General features: G+C 40.9%; 2 protein-coding genes and 2 long non-coding RNA genes across 7 annotated transcripts; 1 reads left to right on the top strand and 3 right to left on the bottom strand.

Annotated features, from left to right (window-relative positions):
- Positions 1-1746: 1746 nt before the first annotated feature.
- LOC119027029 lies at positions 1747-6381 on the bottom strand. Of its 2 annotated transcripts, XM_037111833.1 has the most exons (4): positions 6241-6381; positions 3625-3677; positions 3056-3415; positions 1747-2910 (listed from the first exon to the last, which is right to left on the bottom strand). In XM_037111833.1, exons 2-4 carry the CDS (start codon positions 3668-3670, stop codon positions 2678-2680), a joined length of 639 nt encoding a protein of 212 aa, XP_036967728.1. In that variant the 5' UTR covers positions 3671-3677; positions 6241-6381; the 3' UTR covers positions 1747-2677. The 2 variants fall into 2 exon arrangements, with proteins under 2 accessions (XP_036967728.1, XP_036967729.1); XM_037111834.1 differs by lacking the exon at positions 6241-6381 and having other exon boundaries at positions 3625-5265.
- A 7002-nt stretch (positions 6382-13383) lies between these two features.
- On the bottom strand, positions 13384-18577 carry LOC119027041. Its single transcript, XR_005077274.1, has 3 exons — positions 18397-18577; positions 14708-15067; positions 13384-14563 (listed from the first exon to the last, which is right to left on the bottom strand). It is a non-coding gene; the product is annotated as an uncharacterized LOC119027041 (long non-coding RNA).
- A 3040-nt stretch (positions 18578-21617) lies between these two features.
- Positions 21618-25182, top strand: LOC119027036 (butyrophilin-like protein 2). 3 transcript variants are annotated; one of them, XM_037111852.1, is made up of 4 exons: positions 21618-21860; positions 22893-22945; positions 23155-23514; positions 23696-25155. In XM_037111852.1, the coding sequence occupies exons 2-4, from the start codon at positions 22900-22902 to the stop codon at positions 23821-23823; spliced, it is 534 nt and encodes a 177-aa protein (XP_036967747.1). In that variant the 5' UTR covers positions 21618-21860; positions 22893-22899; the 3' UTR covers positions 23824-25155. The 3 variants fall into 3 exon arrangements, 1 of the variants encoding a protein (XP_036967747.1); XR_005077273.1 differs by having other exon boundaries at positions 22893-23006; positions 23155-25155; XR_005077272.1 differs by lacking the exon at positions 21618-21860 and having other exon boundaries at positions 22844-23006; positions 23155-25182.
- Positions 25183-25562: 380 nt separating this feature from the next.
- On the bottom strand, positions 25563-26332 carry LOC119027054. Its single transcript, XR_005077293.1, has 2 exons — positions 26282-26332; positions 25563-26184 (listed from the first exon to the last, which is right to left on the bottom strand). It is a non-coding gene; the product is annotated as an uncharacterized LOC119027054 (long non-coding RNA).
- Positions 26333-26883: the final 551 nt, after the last annotated feature.

Genomic DNA, 26883 nt, shown 5'->3' with positions numbered 1-26883 from the left:
AAAAGTCACCAGACTCCATGAAAAAAACATTTAATTTTTGCACTTGTTGCATTAAAATGAACTTGATAAACTCTGAGAAACACTGTCTATAACAGGTTATTAACTATTGGGCCTTCTTGTTAATTCAGCTCATGTTATAGTGGTAAAATTGATGAAATAACTTTACTAAATGTGCATCAGAAACAAAGACAAACATGTTGAAGTGTGTAGATGAGGGTGGAGAGAAATATCAACACTGACTCTGTTCAGACTTTTACCAAAAAGAGTATTTACAGAGAGCAGCTGCTGATGTGTTCACTCAACAGGACGATTGATTGGAACAGACGACTTTGTTATTTCTGTTAGAAATCATACAATGACATGAAGAATGAGATACATTGACTCTGCTTCACCAGGTATCAGCTGCTCACTGACCACATTCACCTTATACTGAACTAGAGTACAGGGACACCTGACCTGCCAATACAATGTATTTTATGACTGTAGTTACAATCATATTGATAGCAACTTTCAAAAGTCCCTTAAGACAAGAAGGGGCTCATCAAAGACTTTGGCCGGTGTGACTACGTCACTGTGTTGTGGTGTAAATGACTTTAAATATGACTCGATGACTTTAAATATTCATAAAGCTTCTAATTCTTGATGCTTTATAATGTCATGAATAATATTTCTTGATGTAATAACTGTTTTTATTCATCAGATTATATTTTTCAAGAATCTGACACAATAAAAACAAATACATTCATCTCCTTAGTGTCTTCTAGTCTTTAACGTGACCTCAGTGTAAATCTGAGGTGAAGTCTGACACACAGAAGAGAACAACACGTTCACACTGTCAACACAACATCTGGTCACGCAGCAGTGAAACTACATCCACCAGAAGACGACACATGAAGGAGAAGAACAACGTTTCCTCCATCAACCCTGTTACTGTTTATCTGCTCTGACTCTTACATCAGGACACTTCCTGTCCTCAGCTGTCGTAACACAACCTGTCAGTCTGAATTCATTTTGAAGTGACTGAAACATCAACATGATGTCCTTGGTCATGGTGGTGTGCAGAATCTTTTTCATGATGAACCATGCAGTCTGATAACACTGGTTTATGACTGAGGTTTATGGTTTATGTTCTGAATAGTGGTTGTCAGTGTTTCACCTTCAGTCTGTCCTGTTGATCTGTCCTCCCCCTCACGGAGGGAGTATTCTCACCCTGAACTCTGTTTAACTGGTTGGTCTCAAGATGACCTTTCTGTCTCCGCTGGATGTCTGGTAACTCTCAGCAGCACAACTTAATTTAGTTTAGTTGTGATGTTTGGACCTGCAGCAGTAAAATGTTGGTTTATAAACCTGCAGTCTTCACCACTGTGATGTCACTGGTCATCAATGTGGCCTGTAAAGCCGTTTGTAACTGACTTCACTTCATGTTTTCTCAAGAAGACTCAGAGAGACTTTGTGTCGGACTGGAAACACTAAGCAATGTGTTGGAAAATCAACTGCAGGCCTACAAACAATACATGTCATGTTTTATAAGACTCTGTAATAAAGTCCAAGATATTGTCAGCTGTCATTGAGGTGAAAAAACCAAGAGCAACACACTCTTTATGTTTCACTGATCCTCCTCTTCTTGTCACAGGTTGGTAACCACTGGAGCCTCCTGCTGACATTAATCCATGACTGCAGCTGAGGATCATTTCACTCTCATGTTAGATGTCTTCAGGAACAACAACAAGCAGACTCTCCTGAATTAAGCAGAAATCCTTTATCTTTAACAAATCACAGCTTTTCAAACAGAACAAAGTGACATGATAAAATACATGGAACAAAATACATAACAGAAACAGTATATAAAGAGGTTTCATGTGTCATACAACATATTTTCATAGAAAAATATGTTTTTTTCATGTTTAAATGAAACAAGATGATTTTATTTGACGTATGGCTTCAAACTGTCCTACAATAACAAAACATCAGTTTCAGAAGAACAAGACTGAAAAATCAACTTTTCTCACAAATAGCATCTATAAATGATACCATGTTAATAGAAAACAACTTCTCTCATATTAATGGATTTATGTACAGTTTCCTGATATAAAATATATGATGACATCACTTCCTGTATGTCCTGTAACATCATACAACAAGCACATCAGTTCAGCTGAAGCTTCATGACCTGCAGGAGTCCAGTAGATGGGAGATGAATCATGATGTCATATTTACCTATTAAATTAATACATCATGTAGAAAAAATATTTTAAAAAGTCACTCTCTGTAATATTTGGTTGAACCACCTTTAGCTTTGATTCCAGCCAGTTTCTCTGTGGCATCGTTCTGATCAGCTGATCCACGTCACAACATTTCTTTCTGTCCAGAGTTGCTTTAATTTCTCACCAACATCTTGAGTTCAGTGCAGTGATGATCTGATGGATGTTTCTGACCTGTTTACTCAGTTAACTCCAGGTGTTGATGTTTCTTTTGACCAGACAGTTTATAAATGTAACAAATATACAGTCGTAACATCAACATGTTTCTCACAGAGCAGTTTTCAGATCTGAAGGTGAAGAACAATGTTTCCTCCATCAACTCCATCATTGTTGATCTGCTCTGACTCTGATATCAGGACACTTACTGACCAACATGAAGGCACGATGTGATTTTACCGTCTCATTTACAGTGTTGATCAAACTGTTTCATCTGATCCTGCTGAGATGGACCTTTTCCTGAATCCTCTGCAGGACGTCTGTTTCTCAGATGGACGGGGAAAAAATAAAAGGAAACGAACAAACAACACAACAACCACTAGTGCTGTCAGTCCCAGAACACAGTAGAGGACGATCCTTCCCCAGCTGACTGTGTTGGGTCTCTCAGGTGAATCTGTGTCGGGTCTCTCAGGTTCTGGTTGATCTCTCGCTGCTGTAAAGAGACCAAACAACAGAACAGCTTGATTGTGGATTGTGGTCGTCCTCAACACTTTTCTTCAGGTTCTTACTGATCCAAAAATATCTGCTGAATTGAACCTGTTGATAAAGTTCTACTGACTTCTACTCAACCAACTTACCAGAGACGCTGAGCCGACATTCACCCGAGCCTCCACCATAGTGTGTCCTCACATCACACAGGTACTGTCCTGAGTCCTCAGTCCTGAGTCTGGACACATGAAGTCTGAGTCGTCCGTCTCTGAGGACGTCTTTGTCCCACTGGACTCGTCCTACAAACTGTTGATCCTGAGACTCTGGGATCACAACACCTCCAGATAGATGAAACAGGACTGAGACTTTGTGATCATTTATCATCTGACAGAAGATATAAAGTGAGTCTGTGGGAGTGTCAGCTGTGGTTGTGAACGTCCATTCCAGTGTGATGTTGTGGTTCTCCTCTGCCTGATAGGACGTCTGTGTCACATTCACTACAAATGTTCCTGTTGAGGAGACAGAGAGGGAAAGTGAGGAGCAGACACACTGACAGCTTTAACATGGCAGCCTTTAAACTCCATCTCCATGTTTCTGTGGACAGTTTAGTGACGTCTCAGAGCTGCAGAGGCTCATCAACATCAGCTGTTTGCTCACATGTGGCCACTTTAACTGCTTCATTGAATCACAGAGTCAGAAAGTGAAGCTGTAAACTGACCACAGACACAGTTGAGGCTGATGAGCAGCAGGATCCTGCAGATCATCTTCTCCCTGTGAGAGGAGACAGAGGTGAAGAGTCATGTGATCACAGTTCAGTCTGCTGTGTTGTTCTTCTGACACAAGATGGCGCCAGTGGTCAAACTGTCCACCATCAGCAGGAAACATGATGTCATGTGGATTCAGCTGCAGACAACAACATGTAGCTGCCACATGAAACACTGCAGAACCAGCGCTGCTCCTACAGACACATGGACGTTGTGTATCTGGAAGATTACAGCTACTGTGTTCAGTCCAGTTAGTGGTTTATTAACTACTGTTGGTTAATACAGTGTGTGTGTGATTATAATCATGTTGTATTGTAACACAGATTCAGGATAAATACAGTGTACACACACACACACACAATGTGCAGCAGTTAAGAAATAAAGCCTCTGTGAGTACAACATCTCTTCTCTCACTGAAGGCTCTTCTGCTCCGCCTACTGTCTGATGACATAAGGAATCAAGCCCCGCCCCCTACTTTATCACACTACACTGCTGTAGACATGAGTCACATCCTTACCAACCTCAAACTCCCCAAACCCACCAAATCCATCATCTCCAGCTTCCTCAACAACCGTCACATCAAGGTCAAAGTCAACTCAGCCATCTCAACACCATTCACCCCCCAAGCAGGAGTACCACAAGGCGCAGTTCTCAGTCCGCTTCTATTCCTCATCTACACCTCAGACATTTACTACCCGCCAGCCACCACAGCCAAAGTTTCTCAGATTGCTGACTGATCTCCACAACTAGCAGCCAATAAACTTCAGCATTGCATAACAGAAACAGAAACCTGGTCAAGCATGTGACGCATCAAACTCAACCCTGTCAAAACCCAATGTGTCATCTTCACCAAAAATCAACACCTACAGCTCAACAACATCCACCTCTCTTTAATTTAACAACAAATCAGCATCAGCAACGAAGCAACTTTCCTCGGAGTCGCCTTTCAAAGCAACATGACCTGGACCAAATTCATCACAAAACTGGAACAAAAAGGAAACATCAGACTGAACCATCTCACAGCCCTCTGCAGAAAGAATGGTGCATCACCCTCAACAATAATCAAAGTCTATCTAGCTTACATCCGCCCCCTGTTTGAATACTCTGTCCCCGCCTGGATCACCCTCACTGACAACCAGATACAACGCCTCCAAGTCATACAAAACAAAGCACTAAAACTGGCTCACCGTCTCCCAAATTATATCAGCAACCACTACATTCACAGAATAACCGGCATCCAGACAATCAGACAGAGACACCAAGCATTAGCCCTAAGATACTTAAACACAGCAATAACCAACCCTGCCCTCCAGAGAACCATCCAAGAAGCCAAACAAACTGTCAACACGCTCCTGTCATTCATCCTCCAGCTGACCCCCTGATCCCCACTTCTATAGCCGAGTAACTAAACACACAACACAAACCATCTAACACTCACACATGAACATATGAATATGAACAGATCACTTATGAAACACATAAACACAAGTCTGCACTAAATACACATGAGCACTTTATTTTGTCTCTCTGTCTCTGTCTCTCTCTCTCTCTGTGTCTCTCTCTCTCTCTCTCTCTCTCTCTCTCTCTCTCTCTTTCTCTCTCTCTCTCTCTGTGTCTCTCTCTCTCTCTCTCTCTCTGTGTCTCTCTCTCTCTCTCTCTCTCTGTGTGTGTCTCTCTCTCTCTCTTTCTCTCTCTCTCTCTCTTTGTCTCTCTCTCTCTCTTTCTCTCTCTCTCTCCCGCCTTGGTTCACTTTCGTCCTCCTGCCTACAGAGTCTAGCCCCTCCCACCTCTTGCCGCTCACTAAGCTCCACCCATAACGGCAGACTCCCTGCGCTACTCCACCAGGCTCAAGAGCTCAACGAGTCTTATTTCACCTTCATGGATAAAAACATCCATCAGACGTCCTGCAGGCTTTTTGTCAGCAGTAAACAGCAGTTTGTATGTTTCTACACTATTAAAGTAACTGATGCTTTTTAAACGGTTGAAAAGACAAAAGATCAAAATATATAAATATCTATAAATATTAAACTTTCTGTTAGTCATCGTTAAATCCTGGTTTGTTTCCTCTGAGTTAAATTAAATGAATATATGTACAAGTTTGTGAGTCTTCAGTCAGTAGTGGACGAAAAATGAGAACAAGTCTTTGTGGTTTGACAGCAAATGATGGAGTCACCACACTGACTGACTGACTGTAGTGAGAATGAGGAAGTCACTTGTTGCAGCAAGTCTGCAAAGTTCGCTCTCATGTCCAGATCACAAACACAAAGACTGTCTTAACACACGATCATCTACTTTTTCACATCGACTTCAGTAAAGTTAAATTTTACACCCAACAACAATATTAAATACAAATATAAACGTAGAGCTGATATCAAAAGATGTACAACAGAACAACATCCTCATGTACAAATCTAAGTTCTGTATCTTAGTCAACTAGACTTAGTTCAAAATGTTTTACCTCTCATCCAAGAGTCCTCAGCTAACACGTCCAGTTCCAACAAGTCAGTACTTCAAACTCGCCATTAACTTGTTATGTCACAACTTTTACCGTCAGTTTGAGACACACTCACCTGTATTAAGTTCGATGGTTTTCAAGTGAAACGTGTCAAAGTGGTTTGAATAGAACAGTTTCACTGTGACAGCCAGGCCACTTCGTTTAACTGCATCGCTTCTGTTTCAGCCCCTACCGTCGCAGTAATCTATTTGTGCGATCTCAGTCAGTGTAGTTGAAAGCCAGTTCTACACGAAGGGAGGAGCTTATTGAGATACCATTCCACTGCTTCACTGTGTTGTGGTGTAAAGTTTCCTGCGCAGCTTCAGAGTGAAACCAGTTTGTCTCCTCTCCATCTTCCTCTCATATATATCCATCTGTGTGTGAAGCATCAGAATTAAATCATAAAGAAGCTGCACATGTTTCTCTTCTCTCCACAGAACACAGTGCATGATGGGAAATACTCCACTTTTCTCCTCATGGAAACAAGTTTGACTTAAATCCACAGCACAAATGTGTTGTATGTTGACACATCTAACATGATGAAAAACACCACCATTGAAGCACAAAAAGCATTTATATAGGCTACCAAAGCTGTGAGGAAAGTTCAATATCATTGAAATAATGCTGCAACTTTCTGAGAACAGGTGATGTTCCCACAGGAGAGAGACTCTGCTGGGCTCAGATTCCTGTGGTGGTTACCTGGGAACCAACGTGTGTGTGTGTGTGTGTGTGTGTGTGTGTGTGTGTGTGTGTGTGTGTGTGTGTGTGTGTGTGTGTGTGTCCATATGACAAATGAGGATGTACCTGAGATCAGTTTTTTACACTAATTGTAGTCTCCCCCATTCATTTCTAATGACTGAAAATTGTATGCAAATAAATACTATTTATTTTGTGTGTTGAAATCCTCTTTGTGGACAAAGTCACTGACTCTTTGGTCAGTCTGATCAAATTAAGTACATTTTTCACAGATAAAACTTTTAAATCGGTCAGATTTGACCGGAACACAACATGAGGGCGAGATGCTTTGTTTGAATAAAAAAAAAAAAAAAAAAAAAAAAACTCGTTAGATGGTCTGAGAACTCGCTACATGTTGCGACACAGTTGCTAAGTTGTCAGCACTGTGCAGCTCGGAGCCCGGATCCAAACACCGGAACAGTTCGAGGAGAGTCCAGTCGGTGCTGCAGCTCTGCTCCCTTGTTCTTCTTCTGGCAGTTTGCAGTGGCAGTAAAGTGAAAAGTGTCTCTAGAAAGACAAAGAGGCTGAACACAGAGAAGAGAAGGAGAGAAGGAGAGAAGTCATCTTGTCTCACGGGAAAGAAGCAGCAGCTCTGCCGCCTGACTGCTCGAGCTTTACGGGGCTGTGTTGGAGGGGCGGGTCTTCCTGTGCTGTGATTTGTTCCCTATTGACTGACGCTCACTGCCATGGGTTAGGGGTTAGGGATACGGTTTCTGGCATAGAGGGGGGCTCGTGGAAGTCGATAAAACTAAGAGCTTGGAGATCGAACGAAATAATCCGTAATCGTGTGTTACCGTTTTGAGGCGTTCGACTTTAAATCATCGTCAAACTGGACACACATGAGTTTGTCTGACGATGGTGGAAGTTGTAACATTTGAAGTTAATAACGAATGGAAGTACTAAGTTGTTGGAACTGGACGTGTTTCTTGAAGACTCTTGGCTGAAAGGTAAAACATTTTGAATTTAGTCTAGTTGACTAAGATCCAGCACACAGATTTGTACATGAGAATGTTGTTCTGATGTACATCTTTGATCTCAGTATCAACTCTATATTTATAATCGTATTTAATTTTGTTGTTGGGTATAAAACTTAACTTTACTGAAGTCGATATGAAAAAGTCGGTTGTGTCTTAACCTGTTAGTGAACGTCCACATTTTAAGGTTCTTTTTCCAAAACGACGTTCCGAAATTAAAAGCATGATAACTTAGAAACATGATCTTGGTCTCAAATGTCTTTGATTTGATGTCGCTCATTCTGGGACAGAATGACAGAGAACCACTGAAAACAACATTTTAACCACTCAGCCTTCAGGAATTAGATAACAAAAAGCCAAAGTGGACTTGAAAAAAATGTTTCATACAAATGTTATAAAAGTAAAAAAAAAACGTAGCTATACAAACAGAACAGTGCAGAAATGCAGACATCACACAGTGTTCAGCATGAGGATATACTGTTAACATCTGGAGCTTAAACAGATTGTAGTTTTTACGACGTTTTGGAGCCGCTCTTAGTGAAGAGTGTTCCTGTGTTGGATCTGTAACAAACATGGGGGAGACCAGCCCATTTTTAGGGGTGGGTTAGCCTAAAACCCTAAAAAAGGGCTCAGCACCCCTAAAACTTGGAGTAAGAAATGATGTTATTCTAAATTGGTGTTCGTCTTTGACAAGGTTAAATTATGTCCAAAGCATACTCCGTAGTTGGTGGTTTAAAATGTATATGTGAAGGACGAAAATGAACCCCCCCCCCGCTCAGCAAATGGTATCATCCTTTTTCCCACGCGTTACTCCTCTTGGACTGCTCCGCAGCCCGACCGTCATCCAGCGCGACAACATGATTATTGTAGTTTCAATATCGCGGGAAAATGGCGAATTTAAGTTGCACACAGTGAAGCACTACACCCTAACTTATCTTGAAATCGATTAGTATCATAATTACTCGCTGAATCACTGCAGACCGTCATTAAATCACTTTGCCGAAATATATAAATATAAAATAATTGCAGTATCTTCCATGTCATGTAACCCAGTGACTCCAAACCAGCAGCAGATTGTAGCAAACCTGACTAATGAGACACAGCTCTCTGTACTGTACTTTACTGCTTCGGCTGTAGCTCAGCGGGTAGAGCAGGTCGACTAGTGATCAAAAGGTCGTTAGTTCAAATCCCGGCTCCGGGCAAGGCTGGGCTGCATGGCGAAATGTCTTTGAGCAAGATACTGAACCCCACATTGCTCATCAGTGAGGGCCCTGCGATGAGCTGGCGACCTGTCCAGGGAGTACCCTGCCCTCGCCCTGAGACAAGGCTGGGATTGGCTCCAGCAGCAACACCCCGTGACCCCATGGAAAGGGATAAGCGGTTACGGACAATGACATGACAAGTTCTTTAATGCTCAAGAGGTTAACATATTCTTAAGCAGCAATGTCAACTTCTACACTATTTTGTCTCGTGTCTGATTCTTAAATTCTGAAAATGATTTTTTTCCATAAAAATCTCACCAGTTGTCTCCATTTAAAGGGTTATTTTTCAAAATGTTCACCCTCAGGGAACCACTGCTACAAAACAATCTTTCTATTTTGCCCTTTGCCAATCATACCTATGGAAATGTGTTAAGCTAAAGTAAAAAAGAAAAAAAAGGGTTTTGAAGTTAGCTGAACCAATGTTAAAATGATAGTTATTTTTCAATAGACATATTTTTTGTTTTTGTGAGAAAAAAGGTGGATGGTGGCAGTTTGGACTCATTGGGTGAGACCCTAGAATCACCATGGTAACAGGTTAAGACAATCTTTGTGTTTGTGATCTGGACATGAGAGCAAACTTCAGATCACCTGGTTTACCTGAACACACAGAACAGAACCAGACTGCAGAGGAGAGATGTTGTGTTCACACACACTTTATTTCTTCACACACACTGTTTTAACCAACAGTAGTTAATAAACCACTAACTGGACTGAACACAGTAGCTGTAATCTTCCAGATACACAACTTCCATGTGTGTGTAGGAGCAGCGCTGGTTCTGCAGTGTTTCATGTGGCAGCTACATGTTTGTTTGTTTTTTTTTTTTCAATGAAAAAGTACAGACATTCAGACAGAACAGGCACTGAGTGATAGACATATAAAAAGGATTAAAACTATCTTAATATATAAATAGTAGTTGTAATTGAATTTAAAATAAATTAAGTGTATATAAGGCATTTCTTATTTGGGGGTAAGTGAAAATGACTGTAGGTATGATAGTGTGCGCTCAGCTTCAAGGTATCGATATAAAAACTAAACTTATTTGTGAAGACATTAAAGTTTGGGAGGGACTTGGAAAATTTACTCTTGTGGATGTGGAATTTACTTTAATTAAAATCATGAGATTTACTGTGAAGCAAATTGATTTGTCATTATTTTGGAATTTTGTAATAATATGTTTGGGTCTGATTGTTTCGTTCTGTTTAGTTTTATTGTAGATAAATTTTTCCACAATGGGCAAATACAAAACGAATGCAAAAGTGTCTCTGGCTCATCTCCACAAAAAGTGCACATTTCATCCACTTCGCAAGCAGCTACATGTTGTTGTCTGCAGCTGAATCCACATGTCGTCATGTTTCCTGCTGATGGTGGACAGTTTGACCACTGGCGCCATCTTGTGTCAGAAGAACAACACAGCAGACTGAACTGTGATCACATGACTCTTCACCTCTGTCTCCTCTCACAGGGAGAAGATGATCTGCAGGATCCTGCTGCTCATCAGCCTCAACTGTGTCTGTGGTCAGTTTACAGCTTCACTTTCTGACTCTGTGATTCAATGAAGCAGTTAAAGTGGCCACATGTGAGCAAACAGCTGATGTTGATGAGCCTCTGCAGCTCTGAGACGTCACTAAACTGTCCACAGAAACATGGAGATGGAGTTTAAAGGCTGCCATGTTAAAGCTGTCAGTGTGTCTGCTCCTCACTTTCCCTCTCTGTCTCCTCAACAGGAACATTTGTAGTGAATGTGACACAGACGTCCTATCAGGCAGAGGAGAACCACAACATCACACTGGAATGGACGTTCACAACCACAGCTGACACTCCCACAGACTCACTTCATATCTTCTGTGAGATGAAAAGTAATCAGACAGTCTCAGTCTTGTTTGAAATACGTGGAGGTGTTGAGGTCCCAGAGTCTCGGGATCAACAGTTTGTAGGACGAGTCCAGTGGGACAAAGACGTCCTCAGAGACGGACGACTCAGACTTCATGTGTCCAGACTCAGGACTGAGGACTCAGGACAGTACCTGTGTAATGTGAAGACAAACTATGGTGGGAACTTTGGTGATTGTCGGCTCAACGTCTCTGGTAAGTTGGTAGAAGAAGAAGAGTAGAAGTCAGTAGAACGTTTTTGGATCAAAAAGAACGTGAAGAAAAGTTTTGAGGACGACTGAAATCCTTCACTTCATTCTCACAGTATCTGAGAAATGTGTCACAACTTCATCTGTTCTGTTGTTTTGGTCTCTTTACAGCAGCGAGAGATCAACCAGAACCTGAGAGACCCGACACAGCAAGTCGAGAAAGGATCGTCCTCTACTGTGGACTGACAGCAGCTGTCATTGTGTTGTTTGTTACCTTGTTATTTATATACTGTTCATCTGATGAGTCCAACAGAGTATTTAAGAAAACTTGCAGCTCAGCAGGACAAGAGGAGACAGTTTAATCAACAAGATAATGAGACCATTGAACAGTGTTGGGGAGACTTTAACTACATGTAGTTGAACTACATAGTTTCACTACAATTTGCTGTAACTTGCTGGTAGTTAAACTGCATTCATATTTTTTGTAAGTATTTTTTTTTGTAGTTTAACTACTCAATTTACAATTAACATTAACATTTCTCCAGGGGTAGAAATGTAGTTTATTAAACTGCTGCCAGGCTGAAAAACATGAAGTTGATAATGGTTAAATCACATCGTGACTTCATGTTGTTCAGTAAGTGTCCCTGATATAACAGTCAGAGGAGATAAACAATGATGGAGTTGATGGAGGAAACATTGTTCTTCACCTTCATGTTGTCCATTAATTTGACAGGACGTCTCATCAAACTGTCTCTTGTTAAACTGATCTGAGATCTGCTCTGTGTTCACTTTACTGAAGTAATGCTGAGAAACACGTCGACCTCGTACACCAGGTGTAACGACTCTGTGCACTGTATGTTGTTCCCTTGTTGTTTATAGCTCTATATGATGAATTAGTTCTTAATAAGATATGACTTTAACATTGACATTATATTGTGCACTGTACTGTTCTGTTTATAATGTGTACACACTGTAAATAAATCTATATTTACATGAGAGACGTTGCTTTACTTCTTCTGTCTTTTAATATCAGACACCCAGAATATGTAAAGAACTCAAAGAGTTTATCAGTGATAAAGTTCATAATAATGAACTTTATTAACACTCAGAAACATTTACAAACTGACTTCAGGCCACATTAATGAACAGAATATTAAACAAACAGACAAGAGGTGTATTTACGTGTTATTATTGGTTCAGTTTAACAAATCCCATAATGAAAGGTCCTCACATGGAGCCACGACACGACAACTCTGAAATGTCACATTTAACTTTCTGTTCACGTATTTATTTGTCTTTGTTTGCACAGAGACAGTTCATGTGTGAAGTGTCCAGGGTCAAACTCACTTCTTTCGACAGCTAACATGAGTTTCTGATCACAGTGATATCTCAAAATAATGACCTGAACCAAAAACTGCACAAAGAGAAGATAAAGTCATAAAGTTTATATTGTCTCCTCTCCATCTTCCTCTGGTATATATCGACATGTGTCTGAAGCTGCAGATGTGTCTCTTCTCTCCACAGAACACAGTGCATGATGGGAAACACTCCACTTTTCTCCTGGTGGAAACAAGTTTGATCTGAAGTTTTATCTATGTTTACATGTAGCTACATGATTTTAACTGACGTATTACATGATTACCATGTTACTGAATGTTCAGTGGTGGATGACGTCACGTCTGATCCAGAGCAGGTTGTGAGCAGTAAAAAGTCCCTGAGGCTTCATGTTGTAGAAGATGTCTTCAGTGGACTGGAGGCCTCTCAGTCTGTTCAGGCCTGAAGAGGATCTTTAACTGGACCTGTCTGTCTCTTAATGTGGCCTGTAAAGCCGTTTGTAACTGACTTCACTTCATGTTTTCTCAAGAAGACTCAGAGAGACTTTGTGTCAGACTGGAAACACAAAGCAATGTGTTGGAAAATCAACTGCAGGCCTACAAACAATACATGTCATGTTTTATAAGACTCTGTAATAAAGTCCAAGATATTGTCAGCTGTCATTGAGGTGAAAAAACCAAGAGCAACACACTCTTTATGTTTCACTGATCCTCCTCTTCTTGTCACAGGTTGGTGACCACTGGAGCCTCCTGCTGACATTAATCCATGACTGCAGCTGAGGATCATTCCACTCTCATGTTAGATGTCTTCAGGAACAACAACAAGCAGACTCTCCTGAATAAAGCAGAAATCCTTTATCTTTAACAAATCACAGCTTTTCAAACAGAACAAAGTGAACATGATGAAATACATGGAACAAAAAACATAACAGAAACAGTATATAAAGAGGTTTCATGTGTCATACAATATACTTTTTATATAAAAACATGTTTTTTTCATGTTTATATAAAAATAGATGATGTTTGACGTATGGCTGCAAACTGTCCTACAATAACAAAGCATCAGTTTCAGACTCAAAAATCAACTTTTCTCACAAATAGCATCTATAAATGATACCATGTTAATACAAAACAACTTCTCTCATATTAATGGATTTATGTACAATTTCCTGATATAAAAATATATGATGACATCACTTCCTGTATGTCCTGTAACATCATACAACAAGCTGGTCAGTTCAGCTGAAGCTTCATGACCTGCAGGAGTCCAGTAGATGGGAGATGAATCATGATGTCATATTTACCTATTAAATAAATACATCATGTAGAAAAATATAAATCTAACATTCTGTCTGGCCAAAAAAAAAGTCACTCTCTGTAATATTTGGTTGAACCATCTTTAGCTTTGATTCCAGCCAGTTTCTCTGTGGCATCGTTCTGATCAGCTGATCCACGTCACAACATTTCTTTCTGTCCAGAGTTGCTTTAATTTCTCACCAACATCTTGAGTTCAGTGCAGTGATGATCTGATGGATGTTTCTGACCTGTTTACTCAGTTAACTCCAGGTGTTGATGTTTCTTTTGACCAGACAGTTTATACATGTAACATATATACAGTTGTAACATCAACATGTTTCTCACAGAGCAGTTTTCAGATCTGAAGGTGAAGAACAACGTTTCCTCCATCAACTCCATCACTGTTGATCTGCTCTGACTCTGATATCAGGACACTTACTGACCAACATGAAGGCACGATGTGATTTTACCGTCTCATTTACAGTGCTGATAAGTGTTTTTTCTCTCGTCCTGCTGAGATGGAACTTTTCCTGAATCCTCTGCAGGACTTCTGTTTCTCAGATGAACAGTGAAAAAATAAAAGGAAACGAACAAACAACACAACAACCGCTGCTGCTGCTGTCAGTCCACAGTAGAGGACGATCATTCCCCAGTTGACCGTGTCGGGTCTCTCAGGTGAATCTGTGTCGGGTCTCTCAGGTTCTGGTCGATTCCTCGCTGCTGTAAAGAGACCAAACAACAGAACAGCTTGATTGTGGATTTTGGTCGTCCTCAAAACTTTTCTTCAGGTTCTTATTGATCCAAAAAAACTGCTGAATTGAACCTGTTGATAAAGTTCTACTGACTTCTACTCAACCAACTTACCAGAGACGCTGAGCCGACAATCACCAAAGTCCACACCATAGTTTGTCTTCACATTACACAGGTACTGTCCTGAGTCCTCAGTCCTGAGTCTGGACACATGAAGTCTGAGTCGTCCGTCTCTGAGGACGTCTTTGTCCCACTGGACTCGTCCTACAAACTGTTGATCCTGAATCTCTGGGATCACAACACCTCCAGATAGATGAAACAGAGCTGAGACTGTCTGATTACTTTTCATCTCACAGAAGATAAAAATGAAGTCTGTGGGAGTGTCAGCTGTGGTTGTGAACGTCCACTCCAGTGTGATGTTGTGGTTCTCCTCTGCCTGATAGGACGTCTGTGTCACATTCACTACAAATGTTCCTGTTGAGGAGACAGAGAGGGAAAGTGAGGAGCAGACACACTGACAGCTTTAACATGGCAGCCTTTAAACTCCATCTCCATGTTTCTGTGGACAGTTTAGTGACGTCTCAGAGCTGCAGAGGCTCATCAACATCAGCTGTTTGCTCACATGTGGCCACTTTAACTGCTTCATTGAATCACAGAGTCAGAAAGTGAAGCTGTAAACTGACCACAGACACAGTTGAGGCTGATGAGCAGCAGGATCCTGCAGATCATCTTCTCCCTGTGAGAGGAGACAGAGGTGAAGAGTCATGTGATCACAGTTCAGTCCTCACATGTAGCACAGCCAACATCTACAGTCTGTCTTTAGTCTTCTAAACACTCCTCTGTCTTCATCATCCTCATCATCACACACAGTCTGGATGCTAATGCTAATGCTAAGCTGCTGTGTTGTTCTTCTGACACAAGATGGCGCCAGCTCCAACTACAATCTTGATTTAAACTGTGACCAACATTCACACAAACTGAGTGCAGTTCCTGTTCCTGAGCAGCTTCAAAGTGACACTAAAGTTGTTTTAGTTGTTTTTTTCAGTTTTCCTCTGGTATATATCGATCTGTGTCTGAAGTATCAGAGTTAATCATAAAGAAGCTGCAGATGTTTCTCTTCTCCACAGAACACAGTGCATGATGGGAAACACTCCACTTTTCTCCTGATGGAAACAAGTTTGATCTTAAGTTTTATTCATTCTTTAATGTAACTACATGATTTTAATTGAACTATCATTTTTTTGGCACAGTGAGCTGAATGAACAAGATTGTAGACAGCGACAAACTGACTTTTTACAAAGAAACATCTGAATGTTTGTTTCTAATGTTGAATTTACAAGAAAGCATCAATGAGTCAGAATGTGTCATCGTCTGTTTCACTGTCTGTTCTAGCAGCTGAAGATAATAATGTGTACTGGAAGATTACAGCTACTGTGTTCAGTCCTGTTAGTGGTTTATTAACTACTGTTGGTTAATACAGTGTGTGTGTAATTATAATCATGTTGTATTGTAACACAGATTCAGGATAAATACAGTGTACACACACACACACACAATGTGCAGCAGTTAAGAAATAAAGCCTCTGTGAGTACAACATCTCTTCTCTCACTGAAGGCTCTTCTGCTCCGCCTACTGTCTGATGACATAAGGACTCAAGCCCCGCCCCCTACTTTATCACACTACACTGCTGTAGACATGAGTCACATCCTTACCAACCTCAAACTCCCCAAACCCACCAAATCCATCATCTCCAGCTTCCTCAACAACCGTCACATCAAGGTCAAAGTCAACTCAGCCATCTCAACACCATTCACCCCCCAAGCAGGAGTACCACAAGGCGCAGTTCTCAGTCCGCTTCTATTCCTCATCTACACCTCAGACATTTACTACCCGCCAGCCACCACAGCCAAAGTTTCTCAGATTGCTGACTGATCTCCACAACTAGCAGCCAATAAACTTCAGCATTGCATAACAGAAACAGAAACCTGGTCAAGCATGTGACGCATCAAACTCAACCCTGTCAAAACCCAATGTGTCATCTTCACCAAAAATCAACACCTACAGCTCAACAACATCCACCTCTCTTTAATTTAACAACAAATCAGCATCAGCAACGAAGCAACTTTCCTCGGAGTCGCCTTTCAAAGCAACATGACCTGGACCAAATTCATCACAAAACTGGAACAAAAAGGAAACATCAGACTGAACCATCTCACAGCCCTCTGCAGAAAGAATGGTGCATCACCCTCAACAATAATCAAAGTCTATCTAGCTTACATCCGCCCCCTGTTTGAATACTCTGTCCCCGCCTGGATCACCCTCACTGACAACCAGATACAACGCCTCCAAGTCATACAAAACAAAGCACTAAAACTGGCTCACCGTCTCCCAAATTATATCAGCAACCACTACATTCACAGAATAACCGGCATCCAGACAATCAGACAGAGACACCAAGCATTAGCCCTAAGATACTTAAACACAGCAATAACCAACCCTGCCCTCCAGAGAACCATCCAAGAAGCCAAACAAACTGTCAACACGCTCCTGTCATTCATCCTCCAGCTGACCCCCTGATCCCCACTTCTATAGCCGAGTAACTAAACACACAACACAAACCATCTAACACTCACACATGAACATATGAATATGAACAGATCACTTATGAAACACATAAACACAAGTCTGCACTAAATACACATGAGCACTTTATTTTGTCTCTCTGTCTCTGTCTCTCTCTCTCTCTGTGTCTCTCTCTCTCTCTCTCTCTCTCTCTCTCTCTCTCTCTCTCTTTCTCTCTCTCTCTCTCTGTGTCTCTCTCTCTCTCTCTCTCTCTCTGTGTCTCTCTCTCTCTCTCTCTCTCTCTGTCTCTCTCTCTCTCTTTCTCTCTCTCTCTCTCTTTGTCTCTCTCTCTCTCTTTCTCTCTCTCTCTCTCTTTGTCTCTCTCTCTCTCTTTCTCTCTCTCTCTCCCGCCTTGGTTCACTTTCGTCCTCCTGCCTACAGAGTCTAGCCCCTCCCACCTCTTGCCGCTCACTAAGCTCCACCCATAACGGCAGACTCCCTGCGCTACTCCACCAGGCTCAAGAGCTCAACGAGTCTTATTTCACCTTCATGGATAAAAACATCCATCAGACGTCCTGCAGGCTTTTTGTCAGCAGTAAACAGCAGTTTGTATGTTTCTACACTATTAAAGTAACTGATGCTTTTTAAACGGTTGAAAAGACAAAAGATCAAAATATATAAATATCTATAAATATTAAACTTTCAGTTAGTCATCGTTAAATCCTGGTTTGTTTCCTCTGAGTTAAATTAAATGAATATATGTACAAGTTTGTGAGTCTTCAGTCAGTAGTGGACGAAAAATGAGAACAAGTCTTAGTCGTGTGACAGCAAATGGTGGAGTCACCACACTGACTGACTGACTGTGGTGAGAATGAGGAAGTCACTTGTGTCAGGAAGTCTCCAAAGTTCGCTCTCATGTCCAGATCACAAACACAAAGACTGTCTTAACACACGATCATCTACTTTTTCACATCGACTTCAGTAAAGTTAAATTTTACACCCAACAACAATATTAAATACAAATATAAACGTAGAGCTGATATCAAAAGATGTACAACAGAACAACATCCTCATGTACAAATATAAGTTCTGTATCTTAGTCAACTAGACTTAGTTCAAAATGTTTTACCTCTCATCCAAGAGTCCTCAGGTAACACGTCCAGTTCCAACAAGTCAGTACTTCAAACTCGCCATTAACTTGTTATGTCACAACTTTTACCGTCAGTTTGAGACACACTCACCTGTATTAAGTTCGATGGTTTTCAAGTGAAACGTGTCAAAGTGGTTTGAATAGAACAGTTTCACTGTGACAGCCAGGCCACTTCGTTTAACTGCATCGCTTCTTGTTTCAGCCCCTACCGTCGCAATAATCTATTTGTGCGATCTCAGTCAGTGTAGTTGAAAGCCAGTTCTATACGAAGGGAGGAGCTTATTGAGATACCATTCCACTACGTCACTGTGTTGTGGTATAAAGTTTCCTGCGCAGCTTCAGAGTGAAATCACAGTTCTTCTCCTCTCCATCTTCCTCTCATATATATCCATCTGTGTGTGAAGCATCAGAATTAAATCATAAAGAAGCTGCACATGTTTCTCTTCTCTCCACAGAACACAGTGCATGATGGGAAATACTCCACTTTTCTCCTCATGGAAACACGTTTGATCTGAAGTTTTATTCATCTTTAAATGTAACTAATTTTAATTGACCTATTAATTATTACCACTGTATTGTGAGCCGAATTAACAAGAAATCCCACTTACAATAACATGTTGTACACAGAGTTTCTCAGAGTTTATAAAGATTCTCTGAACGCTACAAGTGGCAAAATTGAGCCTTTTTCTGAATGTATTCTGGTGACTTTTTCCACGGACCCTGAGAAACTGTCTATATTAATTTGATTTAAATCTGATGCTTCAGACACAATATCTATACATTAATGAGGACGGTGAAGAGGAGAGAATATAAACTGTGTTTCACAAACAGACGTGTTGATGAGAGTAAAGCAGGAAGTCCTTCACTGACGTTAAAGTGCAATAAAGTGATGTAAATATATGTGGAGGACAACATGACCGAGTGATCTGAACCTGAACATTCAGCCTGGAATCTTATTCAGCAAGAAAGTGAAAACCATTAAATGCTGCTGTTTCTGGGACACTACTGTGTTTATCAGAGAGGGAAATAACAGACAGTGAACTCATCGCTGCTTCCACAATAACAGGAAGCTTCAGTCAGCTGTGTGAGGGACATTCTACCACATGTTACTGATGAAACTACACTTCCTCTGTCGTCTCTGTTCAGCCTGATCTCAGATGTTTCAGGTGTTTGTCATTCTAGAGACACTTTTCACTTTACTGCCACTGCAAACTGCCAGAAGAAGAACAAGGCAGCAGAGCTGCAGCACCGACTGGACTCTCCTCGAACTGTTCCGGTGTTTGGATCCGGGCTCCGAGCTGCACAGTGTTGACAACTCAGCAACTGTGTCGCAACTGTGTTCTCAGACCAGCTAACGAGTTTTTTTTTTTTTTTTTTTTTTTTTATTCAAACAAAGCATCTCGCCCTCATGTTGTGTTCCGGTCAAATCTGACCGATTTAAAAGTTTTATCTGTGAAAAATGTACTTAATTTGATCAGACTGACCAAAGAGTCAGTGACTTTGTCCACAAAGAGGATTTCAACACACAAAATAAATAGTATTTATTTGCATACAATTTTCAGTCATTAGAAATGAATGGGGGAGACTACAATTAGTGTAAAAAACTGATCTCAGGTACATCCTCATTTGTCATATGGACACACACACACACACGCACGCACACACACACACCTTGGTTCCCAGGTAACCACCACAGGAATCTGAGCCCAGTACAGTCTCTCTCCTGTGGGAACATCACCTGTTCTCAGAAAGTTGCAGCATTGATTCAATAATATTGAACTTTTCTCGCAGCTTTGGTAGCCTATATAAATGCTTTTTTGAGGCCTTGCTCACAGTTCATTGTGTGGCAGCACCATGACATGTCGATACCATAAGTGAGGATATTGATTACATATGTGATCACCACACTGGTGAGGAGGAGAGACGCCAGGAAACTGACAGCAGGGCACTCCTGTGCTCCTGATGACGACTCTGCACAGGGATGCCGCTGTGATCACCAGGGAGGACAAGAAAGTCATCCTGGATTGCAACAGGAACAAAGGCAGAGTTGACAACTTTGGTAAGGTATGTTGATTTTTATTTTTCAGGTACATCTTTCTATCATCAGATTGTTTGAACTGCACTATAAAAGTAAGACTTGGTTTTGGTGGAATACACATTAAATTTAACAACACTGAGTCAGTTCTTTCCATCTGAATATGATACATGAGGTATCATTTGTATGTATTCATGATTTGATCTACTTTGTGCACTTCTGCAGGTTACTGGCTCATACTCTTGTCAGAGGAAGACATGTTGGCCCATGGTGGTGATATTCAACATGTCAGATGTGTCAACATACAACACATTCGTGCTGTGGATGGAGCTGAATCCAAGATGGAAGCAGGGGAAAAACATGAATATTGTAATGTTATTGTTAGTTGTTCTTTAATGTATTAAGACATTGATCTTGTAATATTGTGAAACTGTTTTGGGATAATTTCCTCTGTACACAAATAAAATATTCTGTTCACTTTTGACCGGGAACACGACTAGTGTTACTTTATGTGACTGTATAAAAAAATGAAATGGTTTCAAAATGAATGTCCTTGGAAACTTTGACTCTAAGTAGTCTGTGATAAACAATATACTATGTTTCATCTGATTATTTTTTACGGTTGAAATAATCCAGAAATAATGATTTTTAGAACTGGAATTGAAGATGTATACGCTCAGATCAGTGAGGTTTACAGGCCAAGAATAACAAACAGAAGTTCAGAACTTGTAATGTTCACAAGAACTGAAGCTGATAAAAAGATCTAACACAACAAGTAGTGATAATTATGTGTTTTTACTGTTTTTATAATGAGTTTAAATGGAACAGTCATTTTTGACTGGGAACACAAAATTGTTTAACACAAAACGAACAAAACATGAGGGTTAAATCAGAAGTGTTTCCATGAGGAGAAAAGTGGAGTGTTTCCCATCATGCACTGTGTTCTGTGGAGAGAAGAGAAACATGTGCAGCTTCTTTGTGATTTAATTCTGATGCTTCACACACAGATGGATATATATGAGAGGAAGATGGAGAGGAGACAAACTGTGGTTTCACTCTGAAGCTGAGCAGGAAACTTTACACCACAACACAGTGAAGCAGTCAGAGCTGACTGACTGTGAAGTGAAACAGGTTTGGTCAGTTACTAGAGGAGGCGAGTCATCCTGGGATGGGACATGCTGGCATCAGCAAAGTTAACACCCCAACAAAGTGACGTAGTGAGATGTCTATATCAATAAGCTCATCCCACTGCCTGGTCATTCTGCTACCGATCTGAAAGCCAGCAAACTCTACCTGGGTACTGTCATGAAATAGTGAGGGATTTCGGGAGTTCACCGAAATCTGAAGCTACTGTTTAATCCAAACAGACTGAAAATGTGATATCTTTCTGACGCGTTCGACTTTAAATCACCGTCGAACTGGACACAGATAGTGAAGTTTATGACATATTAACTTAATGACAAATTGAAGTACTAAGTTGTTGGAACTGGACGTGTTACCTGAAGACTCTTGGCTGAAAGGTAAAACATTTTGAACTAAGTCTAGTTGACAAACATACAGAACTTAGATTTGTACATGAGGATGTTGTTCTGTTGTACATCTTTTGATATCAGCTCTACGTTTATGTTTGTATTTAATATTGTTGTTGGGTGTAAAATTTAACTTTACTGAAGTCGATGAGAGAAAGTAGATGATCGTGTATTAAGACAGTCTTTGTGTTTGTGATCTGGACATGAGAGCGAACTTTGCAGACTTGCTGCAACAAGTGACTTCCTCATTCTCACTACACAGTCAGTCAGTCAGTGTGGTGACTCCACCATTTTGCTGTCACACGACTAAGACTTGTTCTCATTCTTTGTCCACGACTCACTGAAGACTCACAAACTCGTACATATATTTATTTAATTTAACTCAGAGGAAACAAACCAGGATTTAACGATGACTAACTTAAAGTTTAATATTTATAGATATTTATATATTTTGATCTTTTGTCTTCAAACGTTTTAAAATCATCAGTTCTGATGGATGTTTTGTCCATGAAGGTGTAATAAGACTCTGACTGAGAGCTTCACAGCTTTGACTGCTGTCACATCACCACGTGTGTGTGTGTGTGTGTGTGTGTGTGTGTGTGTGTGTGTGTGTGTGTGTGTGTGTGTGTGTGTGTGTGTGTGTTAGTTAGGTGTGTCTCTGTGTGTTTCTCTTCCCTCCTCCCTCTTTACCTGACCACACCTGAGTGTACGTAGTGTTTGTAGTGGTGGTGGTGGGAGGAGCTTGGCTCCTGACGTCATCAGGCAGTGGGCGGAGCAGAAGAACCTTCAGTGGCTTCAGATCACCTGGATTCAAGATTGTAGCCGTAGCTGGCGCCATCTTGTGTCAGAAGAACAACACAGCAGCTTAGCATTAGCATTAGCATCCAGACTGTGTGTGATGATGAGGATGATGAAGACAGAGGAGTGTTTAGAAGACTAAAGACAGACTGTAGATGTTGGCTGTGCTACATGTGAGGACTGAACTGTGATCACATGACTCTTCACCTCTGTCTCCTCTCACAGGGAGAAGATGATCTGCAGGATCCTGCTGCTCATCAGCCTCAACTGTGTCTGTGGTCAGTTTACAGCTTCACTTTCTGACTCTGTGATTCAATGAAGCAGTTAAAGTGGCCACATGTGAGCAAACAGCTGATGATGATGAGCCTCTGCAGCTCTGAGACGTCACTAAACTGTCCACAGAAACATGGAGATGGAGTTTAAAGGCTGCCATGTTAAAGCTGTCAGTGTGTCTGCTCCTCACTTTCCCTCTCTGTCTCCTCAACAGGAACATTTGTAGTGAATGTGACACAGACGTCCTATCAGGCAGAGGAGAACCACAACATCACACTGGAGTGGACATTCACAACCACAGCTGACACTCCCACAGACTCACTTCATATCTTCTGTGAGATGAAAAGTAATCAGACAGTCTCAGTCTTGTTTGAAATACGTGGAGGTGTTGAGATCCCAGAGTCTCAGGATCAACAGTTTGTAGGACGAGTCCAGTGGGACAAAGACGTCCTCAGAGACGGACGACTCAGACTTCATGTGTCCAGACTCAGGACTGAGGACTCAGGACGGTACCTGTGTGATGTGGAGACACACTATGATGGAGGCTCGGGTGAATGTCGGCTCAACGTCTCTGGTAAGTTGGTTGAGTAGAAGTCAGTAGAACTTTATCAACAGGTTCAATTCAGCAGCTTTGTTGGATCAATAAGAAGCTGAAGAAAAGTTTTGAGGACGACCACAATCCTTCACTTCATTCTCACAGTATCTGAGAAATGTGTCACAACTTCATCTGTTCTGTTGTTTTGGTCTCTTTACAGCAGCGAGAGATCAACCAGAACCTGAGAGATCCAAGCCAGCAAGTCGAGGAAGGATCGTCCTCTGCTGTGTTCCGGTACTGACAGCAGCAGTTGTAGTTGGGTTGTTTGTTCATAAAGTGTGTTGCTGATGAACTAAAGTCCTTTAACTGATGAACAACAATAATGGAGTTGAAGGAGGAAACATTGTTCTTCACCTTCATGTTGTCAGTATTTTTAAAGGACGTCTCATCAAACTCTGTCTTTCATTGGACTGATCTGAGATCTGCTGTGTGTTATTTTACAGAAGTAATGCTGAGAAGCATGTTGTCTTTGTATACCGTATACGTGATGTTTTTTGTGTATGTACCATTTATATTTTGCATTTAAAAATGTCACATTATGCTTTTAGGGTTTTTGCCGTTCCTTAATTTTGTTATAGAGCATTTTTGCACATGTACAATGTCTGCAAAGTGAAAAAGCTTAAAGTCCAGGTTACAGGGAGTTAAAACTCTGCTCCTGCACTGCCTGAAGCTGCTGGTCTGGAGTCGAGCCTTTACCTTTACATTTGTTATAGCATATCCTCACTCCAGTCGGTTAGCAGGCATACAGTTGCTATGGCTGTATCTCCGTAATTTTAGATCACACTACCTTGTTTGGCATGACCCACCCTACTCCGACTCTGATTGGCTACATCCTGCCAGATGGAACAGAGATGCGATGTCTCACTCTGTTGCTAAAACTTTTAGCTGTGTGAAGCTTTGTTAGCACTGTGAACACGAAAAGGGAGGCTGCAGCGTGAGAAAATTATAATATGACCTCTTTAGAGCACAGTTATTTTTATATGATATTATTACAATATATATATTACAATTATTAACATCAGTGTTATTATTATTATTATTATTATTATTGTTATTATTATTATTGTTTTTATTGTTCTTATTATTATTATTAGCATTATTAGTATTATTATTATTATTATCCTTGTCTGGACTCCAGCAGGGTGTATTGATCTCTCTGTTCTGATGTGTCATGAACACTGACTTTTTTTTCTCTTCCATCAACTGAAAACAAATGTTGTTACAGTGTTGTTACGTTCCTCTTCTGTTCTGACATCCTGTAAACTGTCAGACTGTCCAGATGTTTCCTACAGCTGTAACTCTCACTGAGCTTCAACATTTCCTTGTTGTGCTCAGCAGAGGGAGCTCTTTATCTTTGTCACCAGTTGACACATCCTCACCTGGCTGCAGGTGACAGCTGAGATCATTTGGACCTTCAGGTTGTTGAAATGTGACTGAAGGTCACAAAGACGTTCACATGTTGTGTTTTATCTGTGATATTTGATTTAAATGTGACTTCTGACTCAGTTTGTCTCACATTTCTTGAATATTTCAGTAAATCAGTGTCACAGATGAAGATGTTTGACCTGATTAATTCACAACTCCTGAATAAAAGTCCAGATGTTTCAGCTCTGACTTGTTTATTGAACCTTTGAATGGTTTGTTGAATGTAGAGGCTGTTTAAGGTCGTTCTTTAAGTCCTTATCTTTAATATTGTTCTTATATCAACTTCTGTACTACAGAATCTGTGTGGTGTTGTTCGCTGCTGTCTGGTTACAGCTGGACTTTGTTCTGTTTGGAGTGAAACAGCAGCTTCATCAGAAACTTGAGTCTCCTTCATGTCGACAGGTTCCCAGTGGACTGATTCAACTTGTGATTCAAACATTCAGAGTTTATACTTTTAAACTTCTGTACTTGAACAGGTGATGATGTTAAAAGCTAAAAAATAATATAAATCTTACCATAAAAGAGAGATTTTGTCAAACGGCAATCATCCGTCACCACGATCCCTCTGAGCTCCTACAGTCACAATAATGTTACACAGTGAAGGAATCGAAAGGTTTATATTCAGTCACATTTCATGTCTCAGAGCAAAGTTATAAACTTCTTCACAGAGTCAGAATGATTTACACAAAGATCAGATTTTCACTTTGGTTTTACAGGCAGTTTAAAAAGCACAAATGTATCAAATATAAACCCTTTTATACATATATACACATATAAATACATATATAAAAGACATGAATTGTTCATGTTCTCAGTGCAGATGGATGTTCTGTGGTCCAGCTGCAGGTGGAGTCATCAGCATCAGCAGAACCAGGATGATGGTGTTGAGTCCACAAACAGGATCCTGGTGGAGGTTTTCTAGGGAGTCCAGGTGCTGGAGGATGCAGTCATGACTGGTGCTGAGGTCTGATGTTCTTATGTTGTCTGTCTTTATGACTCATTAACATGTTGATCAAACTCTTTCTTCTATTTCTACTGAGATCTGACTAGTCTCCGTTTCTTGACTGGAGTCTGAGACAGAATCTTTTTCACCAGACAGACATTTCGCGAAATATTGAAAAAGAACATGCATAACTGCAAATGACAGTCCTGCTACACTGTAGAGGGCGAATATTCCCCAAATGTGCCCGTTTGGTCTCTCAGGTTCTGGTTGATCTCTCACTGCTGTAAAGAGACCAAATAACAGAACTTATTGATCCAAAAAATCTGCTGAATTGAACCTGTTGATAAAGTTCTACTGACTTCTACTCAACCAACTTACCAGAGACGTTGAGCCGACAGTCACCAAAGTCCACACCATAGTGTGTCCTCACATCACACAGGTACCGTCCTGAGTCCTCAGTCCTGAGTCTGGACACATGAAGTCTGAGTCGTCCGTCTCTGAGGACGTCTTTGTCCCACTGGACTCGTCCTACAAACTGTTGATCCCGAGTCTCTGGGACCTCAACACCTCCTCGTATTTCAAACAAGACTGAGACTGTCTGATTAGTTTTCATCTCACAGAAGATATAAAGTGAGTCTGTGGAAGTGTCAGCTGTGGTTGTGAACATCCATTCCAGTGTGATGTTGTGGTTCTCCTCTGCCTGATAGGACGTCTGTGTCACATTCACTACAAATGTTCCTGTTGAGGAGACAGAGAGGGAAAGTGAGGAGCAGACACACTGACAGCTTTAACATGGCAGCCTTTAAACTCCATCTCCATGTTTCTGTGGACAGTTTAGTGACGTCTCAGAGCTGCAGAGGCTCATCAACATCAGCTGTTTGCTCACATGTGGCCACTTTAACTGCTTCATTGAATCACAGAGTCAGAAAGTGAAGCTGTAAACTGACCACAGACACAGTTGAGGCTGATGAGCAGCAGGA

The sequence above is a fragment of the Acanthopagrus latus genome, chromosome 10, assembly GCF_904848185.1.
Source record: "Acanthopagrus latus isolate v.2019 chromosome 10, fAcaLat1.1, whole genome shotgun sequence".
NCBI lineage: Eukaryota > Metazoa > Chordata > Actinopteri > Spariformes > Sparidae > Acanthopagrus > Acanthopagrus latus.
This window is presented reverse-complemented; position numbering and strand designations above follow the sequence as displayed.

Coding starts and splice junctions, on each gene's coding strand:
- LOC119027029 (XM_037111833.1), bottom strand. CDS start 3,670: ATGATCTGCAGGATCCTGCTGCTCATCAGCCTCAACTGTGTCTGTG. Junction 3,416..3,624: donor CAGCCTCAACTGTGTCTGTG/GTCAGTTTACAG, acceptor TCTCCTCAACAG/GAACATTTGTAGTGAATGTG. Junction 2,911..3,055: donor ATGTCGGCTCAGCGTCTCTG/GTAAGTTGGTTG, acceptor GTCTCTTTACAG/CAGCGAGAGATCAACCAGAA.
- LOC119027036 (XM_037111852.1), top strand. CDS start 22,900: ATGATCTGCAGGATCCTGCTGCTCATCAGCCTCAACTGTGTCTGTG. Junction 22,946..23,154: donor CAGCCTCAACTGTGTCTGTG/GTCAGTTTACAG, acceptor TCTCCTCAACAG/GAACATTTGTAGTGAATGTG. Junction 23,515..23,695: donor ATGTCGGCTCAACGTCTCTG/GTAAGTTGGTTG, acceptor GTCTCTTTACAG/CAGCGAGAGATCAACCAGAA.